At 36.9% G+C, this 25,203-nt stretch overlaps 1 protein-coding gene across 1 annotated transcript in view; it reads right to left on the bottom strand.

Moving 5' to 3' along the window:
- LOC103902324 overlaps window positions 1-25,203 on the bottom strand; it is an 84,482-nt gene that overhangs the window by 14,385 nt on the left and 44,894 nt on the right. The window contains exons 14-18 of the mRNA XM_009283358.1: window positions 23,056-23,167; window positions 16,782-16,881; window positions 5,409-5,448; window positions 4,280-4,331; window positions 938-1,049 (exon numbers count right to left, since the gene is read on the bottom strand). Of these exons, the coding sequence (XP_009281633.1) occupies window positions 938-1,049; window positions 4,280-4,331; window positions 5,409-5,448; window positions 16,782-16,881; window positions 23,056-23,167 (416 nt within the window). The remainder of the gene's footprint in view (window positions 1-937; window positions 1,050-4,279; window positions 4,332-5,408; window positions 5,449-16,781; window positions 16,882-23,055; window positions 23,168-25,203) is intronic.

Below are 25,203 nucleotides of genomic sequence, written 5' to 3'. Positions count from 1 at the left end.
TTAGTATTATTTTTAGAAATATTTCGATAACAAGTAATCTTTAGGTACAGTCACCTGATTTAGATTTGAAAACATCTATCCACAGCTTTAAATTAATTCTCTCATTTCTCTGGTGAGCAGGAGTAGGGTAATAAAGATTCTGTTTAGACCAAGAGGGAATTATGAAGTGTGCTATATGTTAAGAAACACTGTATATAGTTCTGCCATTAGAAAGAATATAAAAATTTTCAAGTGTCTAGCACTTTCAATAATCTGTAACCTAGTACCCTAGCTTGTATGAAAAACTCTGATTGAACACTTCCTTTCCATTGCAGACATCCTGACCTGCTCCATTCAGCTCACTGGTTTGCCCTCCTCAAGTTTCTTCTTTTCTTTCTGCCGAGAATTTGGTTAGACAAGTCTAACAGCAACACAGGAATTATCATGCTGGATCATTAGCCTAGTGTGTTTTCTTTAAAAGTCACCAGTTCCAGGTTGACCCCATTCTTGTTCATTTTGTGAAGGCTGCCATATGGAATAGGACCAAATTTTAATTATCTAAATGCTAAGCATTCTGTAAGCCTGTCCTCCGTTCTGAACACAACTATTTTATGTAAGGTAAAACCAACTATTTCCAGGATTAACAAAGTAAGACTGCAGTATACTTTGAAGCCATGTTTCCATTTCAAGCCTGCGTTCAACTGTTCTCAGTTGTGTCTAAAGCTTAGGTTGTTCGAATAACAATTTACTTACATACTTGTTATAGTCTCAAATACATTTTATACTGCGTGATGCTAACCTCCTTCCTTCCAAGGACAGCAGCTTAAGTGTTTTGCAATGGACTTAGAAATATCTTGTATAAAGAGGTAAAATATATTTCACAGACAAGATCTAGCACATGATTTTCCAGGACAAAGACAGCAAATGATACATTCACAAATAAAAAAACCAAACATACCTTTCAATTCACTGCTAATCTTAGGTGGATCAAACGAAACAACCTCATCTGATGTAAACGTGAGATCCTCCTCAAATGTCTCAACATGCTGCCCATTTAAAAATAGGCTGATCTGGGAAAAAAGTCATTTTCAAACCGTCAAATTAGAAATCCAGAGCAATGTGAATAAAGCAAGCATATTTCTAATTAAGTGTTGATCTGGCACATTTTCAGTAACGGCTTTACGGATAAGGTTCTGTCGCTCCCTTTTAAAAAGTCACAGTAACAATAATGATCCATTATAAACCTAAAAGAAATCTCTGTGTAGGGAAAAAAGCATAAAAATCACAGAAATGCTCTATCCAGTTGGGTATGTTTTAAAGGAAGACAAATCTCTCTCTTTCTACCTCTCTCTATATACAGCAGCACTACATGGAATTTTGTGTCACAATTCTTGACAGTTGGATCACAAAACTTGAAACCTTCCAGCTCTTCCATGATATAATGCCCTTTTCTTCTTAATGTCACTGTCCGTATTAATGACAAACTTCTCTTTGGATCCTATATTCATCTTCAAATAAGTTTTGTGAAAGCAACTTAAATAAATAAATTAATACTGAATATTTTGGGTTTATGTTGAGATGAAAATATGAAATAAAAAAATGCCATGCTCTTCATCTTGCACGATGAGCTCTCTCTACCCCCCCCCCCCCCAAGAAATCTGAAAAAAATACATACTCAAGTGTGCTATTTCATTAGCTGATTGGGCTATTCACTTAAGATGTAAGCAAAGGTTTCTCTGGTTAAATCATATAGCACAATCATGTAGAAAAATCAACTCGGACATACAATCAGGTTACACTGCCACAACAAAACAATATACACCAACTTAGCTGTAGCAGTTATCAGTGCTCAGTTGTCAGCAAACACAAGATAATTCTACTCAGCCCTCTTTAAGATTGTTCTTAGAGAATAGCTAATAGTGACAAAGGCCTCCAATGCTTATGCAAGAGTAAGATTAAAAATATTTCAGAAAAGCTGTTCTTGCCCTCAGTAGGTTTGCTAGAATTTTTCTCCCGAGGGAAAAGTTTTAGGTTACTTTTTAAACATGAAAAAGCACACATGGAAAATAACTACTGTTTACACTGTAAAATCACTGGTGATCTATGATAAAAATTGGGACAATTGCATAAGAGCAGTGGAAACAACAAACAAGATATTGAATCCAAACTGACACCCAGAAAGGTGTTATCAAACACAAAACAAAAGAACCCGCTGTGGCAATGGTAATACATCTGAAAATCTCCTTATGGAGGTTTTTTTGTTTTGTTTTAGGTCAAACACTGAACTAGAGCAACTAGACTCTTTGTAACTGAACTTCCAATCTAGAACAGTAGATAATTCATACCTTCCTTACTCCATAATCTCTAGCTAGACCACTGTTGTTAATACATGGCTAAAACTTTGAATCCAGGACTCGAATCACTTACACCACACTTTTACGTAACCCTTAATATTACTGCAGTACAACAGTGATAGGTCACATGGCATTTTGTTAATAGCATATCAGTGCATTCATCAGATTAGTTACCTAGAGCAAGGATTTTGATTTTCTGTATTGGAAAGAGTAGATGAGACACTGCTTTCTTTCCCTGCTAAAATTAGGTTACTATTTAATCTCAGCAGCATTTTACTGAGTCTGGAACACAGTGCTAATTAGTAAGTTTACATTTAATTTGATGAACAAAACAGTGATAGGCGAAATTTCCATAGAGATAATAATTTCATATTAAACTTGGCAAAGACAAACCATTTGTATAAAGCAAAATGCAAGTGACAATAAAAATAAGTACTTGAACTTCTTCAAATGACAGGGGGGGGGGGGGGTTTAATGCTTTTCCACTATGCACAGTTTATAAACTTAGTTTTAATAACTGAATAGCATCTCCTCTGTAAAATTAATCCTAAATTATTTCCCACTAATGCAGAATACTACTCAAAGAAAAATGTAACATTTGGGCTTATTTGTGCTAAGCACTGCATGCATGTTAACAATGAAAAAGTCCTTTTCTGAAATGCTTAGAACACTTAAACAATTATTATTAATCAATTTAACAAAGTTGGTTTTTTAATCAATTGGGTTTTGCTTGTTTGTTTTCTCCCCCACCCTTCACTTGCTGCCTGTGCTCCTAAGGCTTTCCTTTACCACCCTAAGCAGAAGCCTGTCACAATACCTGTGGTCTAACACAGACCAACGTGCTGGCCTTGGACACTTTCTTGATGGTGAATGAGTACGAAAGCTCTTATGGAGTGAGAAGCATCGTTATTAGCATGCCTTGGCATGAGATGCATGCAATAGCTAGAAGTCAGTTAAAGGCCTCTGAAATAGACAGGCATATATGCAGTTTTGTCTGCAGTCTCCAAAGGATAAATTAAGTATCTGATGTCATTCAGAAAAGGAGAGACCAACATTTATAAATCCAAACATTTTACATTTTCAGTAAAACCAATTTCTTCAAGTTTATCTTGAAGACTTCGCTCTACACAGAGGTACATGCATAACAGAAAAGAAGTAGGGCTCTAAGCTCAACGTTTCATCTTACACTGTAATTTCTCACCTAGGACTGCCTAGTCATCTGAACCATAACTTCTCAGACTGAAAGAAACTATTGTTATGAACTGAATAGGGCCACAGAGATAGATCTCATTGACAGGCTCCTCCATGATACTCATCACAGTAGTCACACAGGCTTTCATAATTTTACAGCTTTTGTAATATAGCTAAGAGCAGAAATTACTCCTCCCATTTTTACAGACAGGGTATTTGGAAGGAAAAGGCCCAACTCTGTTAATGTAAAACCTGTGTGAATCAGAGGAAATTCACTGATTTTAATAGTTATTTCCAGTAGTATATACAAAAAAGTAGACCCCCCCCCCAAAAAAAAAGTCAGGTGATGTGCCCAGGTTCACAAGATTAATGTTCAACACTCTGAACACCCAATTGCCTTCTCTTTAAAGAGGGACCATTACCTTTCAAAAAATACATAATTTTCATGAGCACTCTTTGCAAATGCAGTAAAAATAATTCAAACCTACAATTCTGGGAACCTGAAAAGAGACGTTCAGTTTTGATGCAAGGTATTTCAAAATTCACAGCAATTAAAATGGAAGGTTGGCAAGTTCAACTGTTGTAAAACATTCTGTGTGAATAATGTTAGTCTCTGGGAAAATATTTTTTAATCAAAGTTACCAGAATACTTTGCAGTTTTAGGACTCAAAGTCACTGAAAAATGCCACAGTCAGCAGAATTTTTCAAATGACTTCAAAGAGAGAACAGAGTAGGCTTTAAGCAGTAAGTCTTACCTGAACATTGCTTTTGGGATAATAGAAGAAAAATGGCTTCAAAACTGGAGACCTATACACACAAAACAATAAGCATAAATGCATTTAACCAGAAATTAATGAAAACGTCAGATCATACATCTTTAGAAAATTCATACACTAGACAAACACTTGGGAAATAAAAGCTATTTAGCCATGATTAGCAATGATTTTCCAAACAATTTTGGAAAGCCTGAAAAGCACAGAAATTACTTAAATTTCATTATTAAGAAAATAAGATTTTGTTTAAGAAAAAAAAGAAAATTTTGCAGGGAGTAGTAGCCAAAATAGCAGAAATATTTTCTTGAAAAAGGACGCACTTCATGACATTGAAGTCTACTGCACTGTGATTAGCCCCGCATTGATACCTAGGCTAGTTACACAGAGCTACTGGAAATATATCTACAGTTTCTTCCCCCATTTCCATACGCAAGACAGACATATCGAAGTATTTGCTCAGGGACAGGAAAGTTTAGATGCTCTCATGAAAGAGTATGGAAAGGTGAGTGTATAAATCACCAGCAGATTTTAGCCATATCTAGAAAAATACTGAATCAATCCAGGATAATTTTTTTTTTTTTTTTTTTTTTAATATGCTCAACATTATTCTGTTTGGCTCACTCACATAATAGGTTCATGCTAACATTTTGTGGGATGTTCTGGGACACTTGACCTCACATTTCTAGGTGAAGTGGGCTGGTACAGACATAAATTTGCTGTGCCCATATTCCAAACTAACAGGTACAAGAGAAATCTGGTCCAGAAATCTGCACGTATTGGCTCATGCTTGAGCTATTCCCCTGCCATAAAGTCACATTTAAAGTTCTCCCTACAGCTCATTAAGCAAAGACATTGTTACGAGCTGATCAGAGACTTACGTAACTCATTCAATAATTCAATAAAGAATTTTACTATTTGCATACATATCTTGTAGCACTCACTATTATCTTGTTATCAGTTATTAAGCATAGCACGTAATGGAAAGGCTTTAGTTGCTTCTCTGGTTGCTGTTTCAAGGTGAGTGGTAGGAACTCATCAAGCTTGTGATGGTGAGTGGTAGGAACACCACCATCACACATTACAAGAAGTTAATGATCAGAAGTTAACTTACACTCTGGGGCGCCCTCCAACAATTCCAGTGAGGCCAGGTGCTGGAAATGGAAATTAAATTCACAAAAGAACTGTTAAAGCCATCTTCAAAACACTAGAGCTCATAGCTTACCGTAACTTGAATCGTTCCTATAATACAGATTTAAGAAATATATAGCAAATTATGTATGTTCTCATAAATTAATAAAACTGAACATTTTATGTAACAGTTAAAAAGGCAAAACATGTAAAAGGTACTGTGACTTTTAACAAAAAAAAGAATTTGTTTCAAAATGTGCGAAGTATAAACTAATTTGGAAGAACCACCTAAAGACTATTTTGTATACCAGTGCCAGTCAGGCAATACATTTGGTAGAAGAACTTAGCTTTGGGGTTTTTGTTGCTGTTTTACTTACTTTTAAAGACAGCAGAGAAACAATTCGGACCTGAACCATGTTTTGTTTTAATACTTGTTTAATATGACTTTTCTTATTAGATTAACTGCTTCAGATAACTTGCATCTTTCTCTTTAGCATTATCACTGGCTAACTTCGCTTTTTTAAGGTGCTGGGTACTGCAGATCCCATTCTCTGATACATAGGTAATTTAGGGGCTTAAGTCACCAGCATGATCCGAGATTTGCAGTAAGTCAACACTGTGATTAGACTCTTGTTTATTCTCAATATCGGGTTGCCAGGCTTTACTACCATTAAAGCCATCTACCCAGCTCAGTATTTCTGAAACAAACAGTTCTGCTCTCCTCATCCTGAGCATAGCTTCTCACCCTTCTTTCTGGCATGGATAGCATGCATACACAATACATCAGAGCTCCATATAGTATTGCAGGGGAAAAACTGCAGAGTGCACACATTAAATCAGTCTAGGAATTAACATGTGTTAAACAGTCCCTTAGAAACAAATGCTGTGGAAAGCTGCCCACATGGTATATTTACCCAAATTAATCCTGGCTAAAATGGGCTTCATGCTTCCTCCAGGTGTGAATTCTCCCTGTTTGTGCTCCAAACAGACTAAAAGCCATGGAACTGTGCCGTTGTGGTACTAAGCTCACACTGATAAGCTCTACTTCTCAGCAGACTGTTTTAGCTTGGATTCCATGCCTTGGTAATGCAGACGCATACCAGTGGCAGCATAGATGGTACAACATAGCATAGGTTACAGAGTCTTGCCATATACACATTCATTGGAAGTGATTTCCCTGAAATAGTGGTAACAAGGTGTTTTAATGAAGTTTGTGAAGATGGATGCTGTTATGTAGTTCTTATCTTTATCATGCTGCTCTATAATCGGAGGCACATTTGGAATCAACAAAACTAAAATTCAGTGCACATCTGAATGACTGATTCAGAGATAGTAATTACAGTAACTAAACCTAAAGTTATGGAAGAGGTCTTTTGCCTAAGGCTAGTCCATAATCACTCTGCCAGCTTGGCTACTGTGCTACTACAGTACTTGCACATTATAACTAATTCACAAGATAAGCAGACTTCATTGACTATATTTTTAGCCAGAGGCTGAAAAAACCAACCAACCAACCTCAAAACACAGCAACCTTTAGAATGTGCTACAGTTGAGAACAATTGGAAGAGATTTGGGGTGTTAGCATTAACTCCCCCTCTTTCCCAAAAAAAGCCTATGATGTTTCTAGTACAGGAAAAGAAGAATGCCTTCAACAAAAAAAAAAAAAAAAAGGCCATGAATAACCACCTCCCTACCCACTAAGTTCTGCTGCAAAAAATGTTACAGTGGATGTGTAAAATGTGTAACACTAATAGATTCTTTCACAATTTTAAATGATTCAGTGAAGCCCTATACATATTAGCTGTGCACTCTTTCAAGCAGAAAACTGCCATTCAACATTAAAACCAACTGCAGTTCTTTTACTGAATTATGCTCCTAGTTTGTTTATTTAGGTTGTTGGGGGAGGAGGCTGGATATGGTAAGGTCATGTTGAAAATATAGGTTCATAAAGTTAGTTAATTTATCTGTGGATTGTCACATGGCTCACTTCCTGCTAGGCAGCTGAACTGCTCATTAGGGATACCAGATTTTGCTCCGACATTAATTTCAGCTTCCTGAAAGCTCTCAAAGAAAGCTCTTCACTTGCCTGTGCTCTCACACAATGGAACTTGGCTCCTACAACAAAGCAGTCCTCTAAACACTGACAAGAAAACAATCCATCTAAGAGCAACCACTGCTCACACCTCGAGGCTATGATAACCTTCTAGTGCTGCTTGCTATTGCTAGTCTTGCAAAGTTCTCCAGCATAAGCTACTGTAACAGCAGATCTGTCTCTGGAGATACTACAGCTACCCCTGCACATAAATGCAATTGTAGAGCAAAGCTACGCCAATATCCCAGTTGCAACGTTATTAATGTCTATCTTACCATTATCCAACCCATTGTTTATGTTAACATAAATAAGATGGGAGCGCTTGTGAGGACAATTTAATTTTAACTATATGCAATTCCTATTTAGATTTCAGGCAGAGAAGATTAAGCAAATCTTAAATCAATTATGGCTTATAATCAGTGATTTGTCATTCGTGTAAACAGCACTAGAGCACAACACCTCACCTCAACCCAGGGCTCAGACCCCCATTACATTTCTCCAGTAAAACAAAGGCGGCAACAGGTAACAGCGGGCTTGTCACTGTGGCCAGACTTACTTCTGCTAAGTTAACTGCGATCTCCTTAGATCAACTGTTGTCCCAAGACATCTTTAAAAAGATCTACTCATGCTGTACTTTGCTTACTTTACATTCCTTGCTTAAATATCTGCGCAGATGCTCTCCCTCCTTCCTTTCTGGAAGAAGACTTATTTTTATCTACAATGACATGAATAATTTGTCATACTTGTAGAGAGTATCAATCAGGCTGCAGTATCAAGTTGATAAGATTATCAGCTAAATTGAAGCTGTTGATCTCCTTTCCCAGAAACTTTACATGACCACTTTTTGCTATTAGAGTTCCGTTCATTAGTTCCTCAAGGCAGATAAAGTATCACTAAGCACAGTGTCATCCTATCTGCCACCAGTCACCCTCTTGAACGAGTTGCTTCACTTCAAGTTGACAAACAACTCACCACCCATCTGCCAGCTTCTGTGCCTCAGAACAGCACAAAACTGATGCATTGCAAAATGAGGTGATGCCTTTAAGTTGGAGACCTTCCTTTCAATCTATTTATATTCTGTTCATCTATAGATACAGTATTTGTCTGGTGTAATCATCACGCTGAATATCACGATATTTATTTTGCTTCAAGTCTGTATGATCCAAAAGCCCACTATTTCTGAGAATGTCTTACCTCGCAGTGCCTGATAACTACAAATTCTCCAGGTGTCTGGGCATTTCAAAGCAAGGAGTCAGTACTGGGGATTACACCACTTGGATTCCACCGATTTCATTAACTCCCAAATACATGGCATGACTGGAGAAGTGTCAGGCACTGAGTCCACTAAATTTACTTCTTTCTAGGCAACTAAGCACTGGTATAGGACCCTTCCTTTGGATTCTGTGCTTAAAGGTTTGAATCTACACCGAATTTACAAAATAAAGAATTAATTATTATTTAGCAAGTGCTTCTCTCTGGTTAATCTGCACAATTCTTCATACTGTCTTAACCCCTCTTTTCATTTTATGACTCTTCCCTCTAGCCTACTTGCAATCTTACCCATTTTCAGCCCAATTACCTTAGGAAAAACAAACCATCATCCTCTGTGTGTACATGTATGTGTATTTGTATTTGTCAGGTTCTCCTTTGTGTTCATGATTCTTCCAGCACACCTGCAAGACCCCAAAGTTTGGGTCCAATGGCAAATTTCACCCAAATCTGAAGGATGAAGAGGAATCTCAAGAATATCAAAGCATGCTAACACCCCCCGCCCCATGATTTGGCAGCTGTGTGGTAACAGATGTGCATGTAAATAACACAAGGTGAAGTCCACTCAATATATACTCCTTGATACAGCAGTTCCACCATTTCTGATCCTCCATGTATGTTTTCTCTCTCCAGCTGCCTCTCAATCTTTTTTATTTTCTCACCCTACAAAACTCATCTGAGGATGGACTTACAAATACCAATGCTTTTAAAGCCTATATATGATATGCTGGAAAAGACAGCAAGTTTCTGACAAATTTCATGAACAGTGGTAGCAGGCAAACAAAAGAGTACTGGGAAAACCAATGCTGCTCTCAGCTGGGGCTGTCACAGCTCCCCCCTCCTCATCCTTTGTCACTCATTCTTCTCTCCTCCCTGCACCAGCTCTGGCGTTCACACAAGCATTTCAGGGAGCGGATCCACTGAAAACCAGCCCTGGCAAAAAGAATGTTTAAAATCAGCCCAAACAAGCACCTATTTCAATATGCAGAACCACCACGTTCTAATAGATTATCATCTATGCCATAGATACAGCACCCTGTAAAATGCCCCAAGGCAGGAAAAGCTCCGGTTGGAACCTGCAATCAACCTATGAGATGCAAATTCCCAGCAAAATTACGAGAGCTTCATTCCTTCCAGCTCTCGTAACTCCACACTGGATTTTCTGATGGTGGGCGAGCCTTATGTTTTGCCTCCCTAATAGTTCCTCTATCTTATTCAAATCCTACTTTAATGTCCACACCCAATTTTGGCTTATTACTTCTTATTCTTTACTCTTCTTCTGTAAAAAAAAAAGTATTTCTGTACAAATCTGTATATTTTTCAACAGAATAAAACATGGAATATATGAAAGATGCTAGACTGCATGAAACATTTTGTAAAATGTTTTGGAGTAAAAAAGCATGAAAACGCTCTCACTAGTGGAAATCTAAAAAGCTTTAAGTACTTTAAATTCAACAAGTGACACTATTTTCTTTGAAACTTCACTGAGTTCCAAAATACAGTGATGTCTCTTGCTCACCAACTTACCATTTTTGACCCTAAATGGTTTGTCCCTCATATTTCCGATGATTGAATTAGCTCAACCAAAAGGTTATTAATCTATTTACCACATATTCTAAGGAATAATATATATGATAGATTTATATATATAAAACAAAGAAGTCTACTTCTCAAGCACTATTTTAAGTGATCGAACTAGACAAATCTGAAATCCAAGGTTTTATACTCAACAGTTCTTACAATAGTTGTGCAGAAGATTCTATCTATGTCCTCTGAATACAGCAGATAGTTTATCTTCTGCAATATTATTCCCAAAAAATGGGGACTGCAGTAAACTGTTAGAAGGAGTACATTTCTGGAAGTATCTTCCAACACACTTAGGAGATCAGTCATAATATTTACATATACTCAAGCACTTTAAAATCTCAAGTTGTATTAACCAGCTGTCATCTTAGTGTCAAACTCCGGTCATTTTAATGTGAAATAAGGGTCAGCACATGATTTCAGCTATTAGTAAAACATTTCTTAGCTACTGAACCCCTATTAAACTATAAATGCCAGTTTCCCACAGCAATGCTCTTCTTGAGCCTCTTCTACACTGCATTTTATTCAGAATAAAATATCTGAATTAAAGATGACAACATAAATACAGTACAACACCACAAATTATTTAAGTGCTAACCATACGGCTGACTGGACTGTATATAATGAAGACATTTTCACTGAGTAGTACAAACCTGGTCTGTGATTGCTAGCTTTTATGAAGTGAGGGTGAATTTCTATAGCCTGGGCAATGCAGAACTGCTGCGGAACTGCACTGAACTCCCCCAGGCTACTACAAATTTAAAAATCTGAGCCTGTGTGTCTAGGATTCTTCACTGCCAAGTATAGAAAAGCTCACTTTATAGAACAGGAAAATAGCTGCGAAGACACAGCTATTAAGACTGAACATTACAGACACATTTAAAGCTTGGTTGTTGTTTGGTTTTTTTTTTTTTTTTTTTTTTTTTTTTAAGGAGACCATACATGCATAAAACCAAACTTGCTAGTTGCTGTTAAAAAACCTGGCTATTAGCAACTTTCAAAGTACTGAGAAATAAACCAAAAGCATACTCTTACCAATTGAAAGTTTAACAAACTCAGGTTTTAATTGTAAAAAAAAAGATCGGATTAGGTGTATTTGGCCTTTTTTTTTAATAGTTCATATCCCTTTAAGCCCATCAGAAGAGCATAATCCAAATTAAAACTGATTAAGTGTTCGAACTGGCAAACTAAATACCATGCTCAACAGAAGTTTACAGTAAAAGCCTTCCATTCCAAACAGAAAATAAGCAACAAATCACTCTCTAATGTATGGCATGTCTATATACAGTAACTTCAAATTCTTCTCCAGGCTTAAGAATCTCATCTGCAGTTTTAATAATACTTCAGAAAATTTCTGTGCAAGTACACTCATGTGCCCCACTGGTCTTCAACAAAACCAATGGGAAACCAAAAAAAGCATTAGAAAAAAAGTGTTAGGGAATAGCTATGACAGGCTTTCGCTCTTGATTATGGAAGCTTTTTAAAAGATGCCACCTTCCCAAACTCCTCTCTTGCAGGTCTAACTCCTTGTCTATATTGCAGAGCACAGACAGACACATGCTTCAGCCCATTCCAACATACAGGTAGCATTCCTTTATCTTTTCTTTCTGACACAGAGGATGAAATTTCATAAGAAATAGAAAATTTCAAATCAGCACACCACCTTGAGATCGTTGTCTTTCTACTGATTATCAGAAGTAAAGATCTACCATAAACGGGGTAGTGAGGGGGAAATCAGCACTCAAATTGATCATAAGTTATACAATGCTCTCCTTTTATGAGGCTTAAGTTTTATTACCCTTTACATATACAAACACACAAAAAATGTATTATATCCAAAAATGTTTTGAAATAATCAAAGCTGCAAAATGAGTCAAAAGTTAAGAAATACTGACATTAAGACTTTAAATTCACTAGAAGAGCTAAAAAGCACATCTCTGACACTCAAAACCTAACATCCTAAGTTTTAAGTCTCTGCTGTGAGGCATTAGGAAGATCACTCCTCAAAATTGTTGTAATACACTTTTTAATCACAGGAAGAAAAATAATTTATTTTTGTGTTACCGTTGGTCCCCGAAATGTCTGAAAAACTGTAATTGAAAACTCCCTCAAAACTGTAATTGAAAACTCCCTCAAAAAGGCAAATAGCTAAAAAAATTTTGACTCAAGTGATTTAAATTTAGCCTAAGTGAAAGCCACCAAAACTAGGCTTTTAGTACTGTCTATTGAAGAAATTAATACCTCTTTTACCTACAATTTATAATTCTCATATTATGATACTATTACCAAAATAAAACTGCCTACCAAATCCAGCTCAAGGCTCCACAAGTAGGTATTAGCAGGCTGAAACAACCCGAGGAAACACCAAGAGTGACAGTTTTCCTGGATTTCATCTCAAAAGATATAGCTGATAAACACAGGTAAATCTAACAACCTAGGCTCAGTGCTGCCCCCCTCTCAGATATGAGCTCTGGAATATCCCATGGACCAGAGCAGGCGCTCTTAGGACTCCCCACCCTTATTCTGAACCAGCAAATCTCCTTTCTCCATCCCTCTTCTCCCCATTCCTAAATTTTAGCCAGCCTGGTCCCCTTAAATATTGGTGGAGTTCCTCTCTACCATTTCTTACAGGGAAAGCAGAACCCGGGACTCCAATTCAAATTCTTTTGTGGTTATGCTTCCTTCCACTATCTCAGGAAACCATCTGTAAAGCAGACAGAATACTTTCCAATGTTACTAGACATTAGAAAGCTTAGTCAATGGTGTTTACACAGCTTGCTAAAGATTCTTGGATGAAAGGTGCTATGTATGAAGATTGTTACCTGTACCACTGTCCACACATCAGAGTAACACACACCAAACTGCTATTGAGGTGAAAGAAGAACATAGTTAAAAACAGTACTTCACCATCACTAGATACAGTCCAAGCAGAAGAGCAAAACTTCCTTTTTTTCTTTTTTCCTTTTTGTCTGGTACAGACCAAGTAAGTGTTCTTTGCTTCTTAAAGGTCACTCAAAATGTCCAAAAAATAATGGAATGAAGTGTTTCAGTTCAGGTGACATCACCCTACAAGTCAACAGCTCCTCCTTTCTCCTTGCTGCTTTTCCTCAGTTTTTCATTGAAAGAATATACAAAATAAGAAAGAAGGGTTATTTGCAATCATTCTCATAGTCACTACCTCTCCTCCTAGAAGAGAATTAACACAGGAGAGCTGGCAGGGGCATGACTAAGCTGGCAATCCTCGAAATGCAGGACTTTGTTGCTTAAAGTGTGCCTGTGTTTTCATCAGGAAAAGCCACACATGCTTAAAACCTCACCTGGTGTGCATCCCCACAACTGCCACCATTTTGGCAGAACAAAGCCACACAAGGTTACATCATACATAGGCCCATATGGGATGTGCTAAACAGCTATTTTTGCTCAATACCCAGCGAGAAGTGGTGCAGCACTGTACAAAAAGGGACCTCAGGGGCTCATTGCCCAGAGCACTTACTCAAGATATGGGAGGTTCAAGTTCCGGGTTCTTCTCTGTCTGTGGACACTCCAGCCTTCCCATAAGAGTGACCAAACTCCCATGGAGCATGCTCTGCTTCTTGCTGAAGCTTGTTACACTTTGGAGAATAGCAATCATTTGCAAAAATGGCCCAGTGAAACAGAGGGGGAGGAAAAAGCTGAGGGAGAAGGGGGTGGGAAATGAACAGCAGGTCCTGTTATTAGACAATTCACTTAGGACAACAACAATCATCTTGGTTCTGGCTTCTGTTCCCAAGATCACTTATACATCTATCCGACAAGACTTTTGATTTAAGCCTTGATATGGAGCTGTCTGTTTTAAGACAATTAAGCAGTGGGCATTCCTTGTTCTGCTCTTCACAGCAAGTTCTGGCAGCCTATGCCACTGTCAGAAACTAAGCATCATTAAGCGGATTGAGTTATTAGTACACTGCTAATTATTGTTTGGCAGTATCATGCAATTTTTTTTTTTTTGCTAAGTCTCACTGAAGAAAGTAAGAAAAGCAAAAAAGACTCCTCATAACCACTGCCTTAAAAGTATTGCACATCAACAAGCAGCCTACTAAGCATTTAGTTCCCAAATCTGACCCTTCCCTGCATACACAGAGTTTATCTGTGCAGGTAACATGGAAATCTACCAGACAACAGCAACTGAAAGAAGTGACTGTATGAAGCAGTCTCAATGTATCTTCCTCAATTTAAAAAAAAAAAAATGACTATTTATGGGGTTGCTCAAGCACTCGGAAGCATGTCAGTAAACAGCTCTGATACCCTCTGACACTAGTAATTTACATCACGGAGGCCAAAAACCTTGTTGCAGCCCTGTACCTGGCAAGCAAAAGTGCTATTTATCACCGGATGCCCCAGATGATTCCAGAAATATGCTCTTTCCCATTGCTGCTCATTAGCAGCAGTTCTATGAATTGAAAGAGATTTTTTTTTTTATTTGGAGAATAAATGCTACAGGATGTTCTAAAAAGTTTAAGCTGTTCCTTTAGGAAACAAAACCAGCACCCCCACCATCGTCCACACGGACTGCCTAACCTGCTTCTACACAGGAACACATCTGTTTCATCACAAAGAGCCCTGATAACATGAACTGAAAGCTTGCCAGCCACCTTAAGACACAGATGTTCACATATTCTGGTAACTCCATTTCAATACTGGACATACTACACCCAACCCAGGCAGCGCAGATTTTTGACTTTTTTCATTCTGTGAGGAACGGTGGTGAAAGGAAAAAACTGAAACCTTAATAAACCTAGCACTTTCAGACTTCAAACAAGGTTTATATATACAGCAGTTGCTTTATGAAAGAAGCAGCACAGGTTAAGAATTTGGAGAGACAATGACCATACACTGACCTTGCCTCTATAAACACAACTTAAAAAACCCAAACCCCACCCTGCATCAACTATATCTGCTACGACTGTAAAGACTACAACACAGAATGTGCACACTTCCATACAATTTTGAATCCATTGAAAATAAAATGTTTATTAGTTCCTTAACTGCAAGGCAACACCTAACCACCCCTCCATTAATCAGGATTCTATAGATTTACCATGGAAGTTGTGAGATTCAGGTTAAGCTCCTGTAATTTAATTTTGAAGATCTATGTAAACCCTCGATATATTGTTCCATAAGATATGCAGAAGCCATTGCAAAATATCTGAGCTCTAGTCCTCAAAATAAGCTGTCCAAATTTTAAACGGATAATAAAAGTGGGATGAGTATCCATAATGTAAGCAGTAAATCACAACATATGAATGTGCTACTTACAACTGAGGTGGATACAGCAGTGACACTTAAGTGATTAGGAAGGAGAACAGAAGAAAAAAAAAGAGAAAAGAAAAGAAAGAAAAAAAAAAAAAGAAGAGTTTGCTCAAAATAATCAAACAGTAAGTCCTCCCAGAAAGTGAAGAGAATCTAATGATATTTACAAAGAACAAATGTAAAGGTTTTTTGGAACAAACATTTGGTAAAAAATAGAAGCAATGATCATTTCACACTACGTCACCCATATGCAAATACTTAAAATACACACTCAAAACTAAGATGGACATAATTAAGTCCCAGTATTTCAACTTTATCTCACAAGTCAATTAAAAAATAAATCTTGCAATAGTTGCAGTACACCACAAATTCATACAAAATCAAATGTTAAAGACAGATTAATTTGAAGTTAGACTTAATAGTGCAGGATCAGAATTTAAGTTCAGTAGTTAATACACACTGCAAATAAAGAATTAGATGCAGGTTGTTAGCATTCTCACTGCAGTATCGTATTAAAAAGTTTTGAATTGTATCTGAACATTGTATTACCTACACAACCAGCTACACATTAAACAGGTTAGAAGCACAGTAGTATCTATAAAAATCTTTTGCAGTAACATCAGGTAAGTAAGTGCTGAAGAGAACCTTCAAAACACTCAAACTGTACAGCTCTTCATAAACTGCAATGTTATAGCCTATGATAAATTTTTAACAGCTGATTAACATTCTTAATGTTTATTGCCAGTGAGGTCTCATAGCACTACTGAGTTTTAATAACATGCTAAAATAGAGTAAGACACTGTTGCACATCAGTGTAACCATGGGTAGGAAAACAAAGAGAAATGAGGAAAAGGAAAAAAGGCAGGAAAGGACAGTAGCAGCAACGGAAGGATAAAGAGTTTCAAAGGAACAAAAAGGTGGACTTCCAGAACTTTCATTTTATTATTTTGCTGATGTCTGCAGGTCCCATTTCTACACCAAACATAAATACCTTTAAAAAAATTACGATTTCACTATACACAGTGCAATGAAACTGAACACGACTAAGTCTCTGGGTGCTAGTCATGCTCAGGAAAAAAAGAAGTAACTTTAAAATTCTTAGAAGATGATGTGAATATTTACCCATGCCAGTTCCAGCTGGTGCAATCTCTCTGGAGAAGATTTCTACAGCCTCTTTTTGCTTATGGTGTACAGCTAGCCAAATAACAGCTTCCCGAGGACCCTGCTTCAAAAAAGTAGAAATTAGATTAGCTTAGATGCAGACCATCAGTTAAATTTACCAAACTGAAAAATAACTGTAGCGCAGCATGCAAGTTAAGTCTAATGGAAGTGTTTAGTGCTCACTGCTACAAACTACAATTTTCATTCAGTGACTTTTCATCCAGCATCACTGTAACTTTCTCTTAATGTTTCATGATCTTTTTTATTTTGCTACCATGAAATCAGCTATTGGATATTTCAGACTGCTAGGACACTGTGCTTCTCCAGCGTTCTCAAAGAATCAAGTACTATAACTAACAATACTTCATAAGAAACTAAATACTTTGCTTCACTCTCAGTGGAACTGGCAAACAAACTTTCCTCTTATTTTAAGTGCACTGAGAATACCTGGGTGTCAAGTTACAGAGACAGGTTTACTTCTCTTAGGATCAAGAAGTAAGCAGATCTTGCAGAAAATAATTCAAACCCAATCCTTGGGAGTTAAATGGGAGAATGGAACTTGTAAAAGCCACCATGTTTCCAGAGAAGAGAGCAGACACTCCTCTAAAGGTAAACCCAACCAGTACTCTGCTCCCTACTCTATAGTCAACTAACATACCAGCCCTTGCAGATAAGCACTCTCTCACTTCAGATTTTACTTCTCTCAACATCTCTTTTCTGCCACTGACAGATCTACCACTGGAATCAATACACTGGCAAAAGCCTTAGAGTGAACATCAGGTCTCACTGAGGGCAAAGACTATATTTATTCAAGAATTTGCAGCCACGGGTAAGAACCACCTTTGGTCTACCTTTCAATCTCTAAAAATGTGAAACCTGCTCAAAATACAAGTCTGTCCCTAAGCACCTCTTACTTGTCCCAAAGCACAAGCACAACCATTTCCATCATACATATGAAATGGGACTGCACAAGGTATCAAAATCTACTGGTCAGGAGTTTCTCACACAGCACTACTCCAAGTATGGAGTTCTGCAGCAGGGTATTTCTTCTCTCTGATAGTCAGCTCTCTGGAAGTCAGCTTTTTTTATTAATGAGCACAAAGAAAGTTTCTAAAGGTTCTTTGGTAACCTTACATGAAATTCTTGGCTTACTCAAATCAATGGAAAATTCAAAAAAGGAGGAGTTTGACTACAAGATACTAGGGGATTTTTTTCAGTGTTTATGTCCTTTTTTTAAGTCAACAGGAAAGGATCTATTTCACAAAAGCATGAAAAACGTACCAAAGTTTGGGTGTTTTTTGTTTTGGTTTGGGGTTTTTTTTGTTATTCTACACAGGTCAGAGGACTTTGTAACACTCTAAATACCCTGTCTAAAGAATTCTTGTAGATTTGGTAGCTGTTCTGCTAAAAATGTAGAAAAGTAAAGGAAAATTTAACATATAGCTACTGAAGAGGATATTTTCCTGGAAGAAAGGAACAACTGGATTTTGGAAGATCCAAGCCAGATGTTTGCTATACCAGGAAATGAATATACATGACTAAATAACCCATTTTTAGTTTATTCCAACTTTTTTTCCCTTACATATAATAATTTCTGAAGCATTTAATAGCTTCCCAATTATGCGTGAAATCATGAAGAATATTTTAAAATAACATTTTGCCTCCTACTGTAACACTTTTAACAGATTTTAGCAAAAAGCCTATTTCTTTACAAATACAGAAACCAGTGACGTTTCTGAAAGCAGAGATTAAATACTCAGACAGGAATGATACAGATGCTGCTAGAATTCAACAGCCCCAACTTCAAAACTCAGGGGTTGAGGTGTGGAGCAGAGGGGACACTTTTTTTGGTCAGATGAAAAGAATGGAGCCATGACTACTTAAAGGAGCCCTCCCTCCTCTGGGCTAAGGAACAGCATCATCCTACACAGCACCAAATTTCTAATGACTCCGAAATAACTCCAAAATAACTCCGAAAAGACAGAGGAACCTTTCTTCATGCTAACAGCATCTTTCCTCTAATACAGAGGAACAGGAGAGAAAAGATAAACACCTTAAAGTTGTTATTATATGCAGGCAGTTGTTAGATGAACTGAATTAAAGTTGCGATCAAACCATGTCTCATCCTTCTTACTGTATGTTTTGATGCTTATTCACTACCCAAAGTCGAATGGGTGTCCCTGATTTCAAGAACTAGAAGTCATGTCAAAAACAATTCTAGAATTTCTTGAAGCAATTGTCAATTTAAACAGCTGGCAGTGAAAAATGCCAGACTATTATGCCTAACAAAATATAAGTTTACTCATTAGAATTCTAGTAAATTTAACAGTATCATAACAAAACAGACTGTCTTCCCCCCCCCAAATTTTAAGACTTGACTAAATATTTTAAACTTAAAAAATTTTTTTTTTTTTCCCCTCTTCAAAATAACCTAAGAAACTACATGCTGGATCTGAACTCCTAAATTGCCCGTCTTTTAACACATCTCCTAACTCTAGTGCTATTTATTTTAATTGCCCACATTTAAAAACATTACATGAACTAGCAAATTGAATATTAGCTTCTGAAATACTGAGGTCTTGTATATTAGTATCATTTTCCTGTGTGTATACAGTACATTTTTCCCAAAAGCAAAACTGTTGAACATGTCAACATTTGAAAATCTCAAGTCAATTTCAGGAATTTAAGTAACTTCAACAATGTAGGAACATGGATGTATTTCCTAGTGGCAGCTGCTGAAATGGTGTTTATCATAAATGTTGTAACACGCTGCACCAAGCGTTCTGGCTACTATGAGTATCCCAAAGAGACCATTATGTTAACAGACTACTAAATGCTCTATTCCAACTCAAATACATGACAAAACCCCAACACGAACAAGCTCACTTATGCCAGCTTATACTAAGGGAGGAAAACTTCCTGACTTCATAGCTGGTGATCAGCCAAAACCCAACAATGAAGGGCCTTCTTGTTTTAGAATGTTCAAACCTAAATCCTAAATATTCATGAAGTTGAAAGATGATTTTTCTCTACTTCCTATTCTAGTGGCATATCCACACAGAGGTACTCTGAGGTACTGTAATGGTAAATATAATTGCTTTCATCTTTCTGAAGTACCCCTATGTAGGCACACTCACAGGGAGACACACACAGTTCATTTCTCAGCCTCCAAGCTCCCAACCTGGAAAATACCTAACACAATACTATCATGTAGGAAATCCTGCAAACTTCATTCACATTTTTATTAGTTTATCTCGATACTCATGTAGCTAAACCCTAAAATAAAAGTTTAGCAGAGCCAAGGTAGGAGAGGTTATATTATTCCAGCAGATCATGTATCACTGAAAGGATAGAAATTTCCTTCTATGAATACAGAAACAGATGTCCTGATCAAGATAATATAAATAAGAAACCAATCAGTTTTCTAATTTAGAAAAGCTTCACTGGATTGTTGTTTTCTAATTTAGAAAAGCTTCACTGGATTGTTGTAAAAAAAAATTGTTGCTACACAGAAAATATGCAGCCATGCCACAAACTCAACAAATGCATTTATTTTTAACATTCAGTGTTTCCAAAACTACTAAGAGATTAATTATTATTTGTAGTAATTTAATGAATAGGAAATACCCTTGCAGAAAACATACTTAGCATTCGTATCTGCTTCCTGGTTCTAAACTGTACCATGTCTTCAATATTGCATTTGAGTTCTAGGTTTATTTCCTTGCCCACAGATGCAAGATACAATGGCCTATGAAAATAATAAGCTGAATCCTGTTCTGAGTGGGTGAATCCAGTATTAAAACTGGATACACAGACTACTTTAAAGTCATTTATCTTAACAGTATCATAATTAAAACAAAACAAAGTTATACTTCATCAAGTCTTAACAATGTGTTGTAAATGGTTAACAAAGGATTAGTAGAAAACAAACAGACACAGCACATACAGTTTTTATATAGCAAACTCTAATACCTGATGTACTATTAATAGATACCTTTCACATGAAACACATCCAGTATTTCTAAACCATGAACTCCCTGATGCCGTGACACTGTCATAACCCCCTCTTCCTCCCCGACAGAAAAACCACAGAGCAGGAGGTATTAAAAATTAAACACCACTAGAGTTACTCAGTGCTGATTCAGGTCCCTTTCTTGCTCATGCTGGGCTGCTGCTGACAAAGCAAGCTATCAGAGTGGCAAGCAACAACCATGTAAACAGATGGGGAAGAGTGAGAAAGGAAAGGAGGCAAGCATTTCTTGATTTCTCAAAGATGCTTTGTGTTGTCAGGAACAGGCAATACTCCACAGAGCAGCTCACACTACAGTATACAGCCCTGCATAAGCCTGGGATATACAGTGATTTCAGAGTTGCAAAGGCAAATGTTTGCACCCAGTTTGACAGACCTGTGTGAGAATTAGTCCAGCCACACCAGACATCTACACTGAGCTCCAAATATTTTTCAACTTATCCTGTCCTGGTATTCATATACACATTTGCTTCTCCTCTTTAAATTTAGATGGTAGAATCTTCAAAGCAGGAACTGTTTTCCTTATGTGTTAATATACTGCCTAACATTACATGGCTCTGGTTTTGAGCACTGTTATTTGCAACCCAAATAACGATGTCTAATTTTGTATGGAAAGATGTGGTAGGAAAGAGCATTTAAGAGACTACATTATTCCTACCTGCAGCTCCAAAGGGCGGATGTTTTCCTTAGGATTCTATGACTTTGTATTTTACATGGAAAAGCAAACCCCACTCCCCACCCCTTCTTCCTCAAGCTACTACAGCTGCTTTCCAGATGAAAACTCCTCTGGTTAGTTTCTTCTAAACTGTTGGAGGAACCAGGTGAAGGGGGAAGGCAATAGAGTGATTTCCTGTATTTCAGCCTCAGCTCTCACATCCTATTTCAGGCATGTATGGGAAGCACATACAATTGAGATAATGCTCTATTTACTTTTAATATAAGACCTGGGAGTTGAGGCTGGAAATACAGAAAATACTACAAATACTCAATTTCACTTGGAAAATTTATTTAATGTACCGTAAGCAAGGCAAACGGAACAATAAGGAAGGAGAAACTGCTCTTTTTCAAATCATTATTCACTCTATACAACGAGACAGAAAACTTTCTTTAATTAGATCATTACATAGAATGTATTACAATGCATAATCATAAGGAGCTGGTACGACCAGAACACAGACAAGTTCAACATCTGGAACATCTGTTCCTATGTTGCAAAATTTTGATTCCGCGGTCTCAGTAACACACTTAACTTAAAAGGTCCTAAAAGGAAAAAGACCACATTATAAAGCTGGTTCATCAGGAAGCAACTCTTGCTGCTGCACAGAATGAAACTGAAGTTCAAGCACTAAAATGAACAGCTGCAGATATAACTTGCCCAATTTCTAAGAACACTTCATTTCTATAGTAAGAAGTTCACCGCCTTTCTCCACATCACGTTCTTGTTTCCTATACATACAAATTGTCGGCTATTTTAAGTGTTGGCACTCCTAAGATCAAACTCACAGAGCTGAGTTTTGCCACGTGTACCTTAAGAGTTTTGCAAGGCTGCCATTGACAAAGAAGAATTAGATACTACTGTTTCGGAACAAACTAAACTGTCTAAATATTTAAAGTGCATGTAAGTGAGGACAAGATTTACAGTCTTTTTCCTTTAAAAAGGACTTTCATATTCTAGATTAGGAAAAGAGACCATGCATATCACAGCTGCAGTGGCTACAGCCATCATTCATATTCCTACATATGAATTTAACAAGTCCCAAAATACAATGCAGGATTATATAGTTGAAGACTGTTTCACAAATAATACTCACAGACAGTTTTAAAGTTGCACAGGCAACAATAATTCTGCCATTGCCTGACTCTGCAACCTTTATAATGTGGTCTTCTAGAGTTCTATCTAATGCAACATGTCTACATCGTTAAGAACTTTTATAAGAAGCTCTTTCTTCAGATGAACAACATCAGAACAGACTACAATAACATTTTTGTAAGACTGCATATCAGTGCCTCTGGAAGACCCAATACTGCAAAGACCTTGTCAGTGTTAATTTTGTACACTAAGTAGTGACACTGAATTCTTTGCAAGATGATGGGGTGAAATTCCCAAGATGATAGTGACTTCCTTTAAAGTTGTGGAAAAGATAACAATATGGAAAGATTAAAAGAGGTCAGTAAAAGTTTAAGAACACTCCACTGAATACTTACACCATCTATACTCCTTCTAGCATGAGGTCCATATGTATCTTCAGACCCTAAAACCTGTATGTTAACTGCACTGTAATCTTCATACCCAAGCTGACTGAAAATAAGACGAGTCCTGCAACAATGATTTTTTTTTATTAGTAAACTGCCTCAAAATGATTATCTGAAGTAGCCCTGTGTGGTCCACAGGAGTTAGCTCTGTCATGTAAACTGGACTATGAATACTTTACACTAAACAAATACATCCGAATACTACAAATCAAGTGATTACTGACAAGGAAGTTATGCCTCTGAATTTATCTAGGTTTTAAACCAAGCCTTGTGTTTATTCAAATTATTTGAAAGATGACAGGCAAAGACAAATAAATGGATTTCAGCTCTTACTTTTATCTTTAAAACAAAGACAGCTTGAAATATAATTACAGTATATGCAGTCTTCCTGGTTTTCATACTGGTAATTCAGTTCTTAACTGTTTCTGCTATAAGGCATTATGAACTACCAGTAAATACATGAAACTACCTCATTACATCACAGGCACCGAAGAAGAAGAAGGGGGGGGGGGGGGAAATGGAAAAAAGAGAACTGAAGAAGGAACTTTTATTCAAACCTTAAAGATATTTATTTGGGATTAATGAACATAAGACTCAAATGCCAAAAACTACATAAAGTTTTTAAAGAGAACATTTCTTCATTAGTCATTCCTTTCCAGTCTGGCACTGAAATCCCTCAAACTCTTTCTATAAAGATATTTCCACCAAAAGCACATTGTGTCAAGAGTGCCAAGTTTGTCCAATCAAGATTAATAATGGGGATGAACATTAGCTTCTTTTTGTACACCATGAAAACACGCACTGCTTTGAGAGCCAGGAATTAATACTGGTTTTTGACAAATATTAAATTTGCATTAAACAGACTGTTTGCAACAACTCTTAGGAAAAACAGCGCAACTCTCAAGCACTAAAACTGAAAATGACCGCTATAGTTTTATCATCAAAAATAATCACACGAAGTCCAAAAATAAAAAAAAAATCACAGTAAAAAAGTTAGAAAAAAGTTTTAAGAGTCCAACCGTTAAAAATAGTCCAATTTATTATCATGTTGCAGATTGAAAAATAAATTAAATTCTGAAGCACCTAAACTGGTTTCCCAGTAATCTTGGTCTGGCACCCTTCTAGCTATATAGAAGATTTTATCAGTTGAAACATTGGAATTATGTTAGGATGAGAAAAATATTTTGCATCAGTGGAACATTTTGAAGACACTGTTAATATATCATCAGTGCTGTAAATACTAGCATGGTACCTGAAAAATGAAGCAGCATACAGGACTTAAATACAAAATGTAATTTTCCAATTGTTATGAAGAGTTGAAGGTGGTCCATGTACCACAAATGAGGCCATCTTTATTTTGATGACAACAGAAAGACAGATACTTGATTTAAGGTACCTAAAGTTGCAAACCATGTCTATAGTAAGTTATTTTTTAAATTATTTCTCTACAAACATTACAGTTAGAGATACTAGAGTTCAAAATACATTCTGTGGGTAATTTTTAGCCCTTTCACGTGTCTTGGTAATGCAACAGAGAACCATCAAAAATAAAAGGAAACCAAAGACTACTCCAAAGACACTTCTTCACACACATACTGCCAAATCTCTCCTGCTTTCAAAAATGAATAAAGGAGAAGCATTCAAGGAAGAAGTGAAAGTCATATTACAAGCTGCCAAAGCTGCTTAATGTCTTCAGCTGCCAACTTGACCTGTACAAATGAAGCACTTGAAATTTGTGCACCTTATTCTGTACTTGTTGCCATTAGACTACTGGGCAGAATTTAATCTGGAACGGGCTGGAAGCTGGCTAGCTGAAAGATCATGTCCTCCTGAAAGACATTCTCTTGCAACAGGAATTGGTGGAAAGACTGAAGTCAGAGCTTCCTAAAGAGATGTAGTTACTGGTAGAGCATTCTGACAGCGATCAGAATAGCTTAACTCTTATTCTGTATCTGGGCTGACATACACTAATCTTTCGAACATGCTGAATAAATGATTCCACACATTAAGCTCTTTAAGATGCTGTTTAAGATGGAGAATATATTGATGGGCAATACTGTATATTGTGATTTTTAATGCACAGAACTAGCCATGGCTGCT

Source organism: Aptenodytes forsteri, unplaced genomic scaffold, assembly GCF_000699145.1.
Source record: "Aptenodytes forsteri isolate BGI_AS27 unplaced genomic scaffold, ASM69914v1 Scaffold6, whole genome shotgun sequence".
Taxonomy (NCBI): domain Eukaryota; kingdom Metazoa; phylum Chordata; class Aves; order Sphenisciformes; family Spheniscidae; genus Aptenodytes; species Aptenodytes forsteri.
Note: the sequence above shows the minus strand (reverse complement) of the source record. Positions and strands in the feature narration are given on the sequence as shown.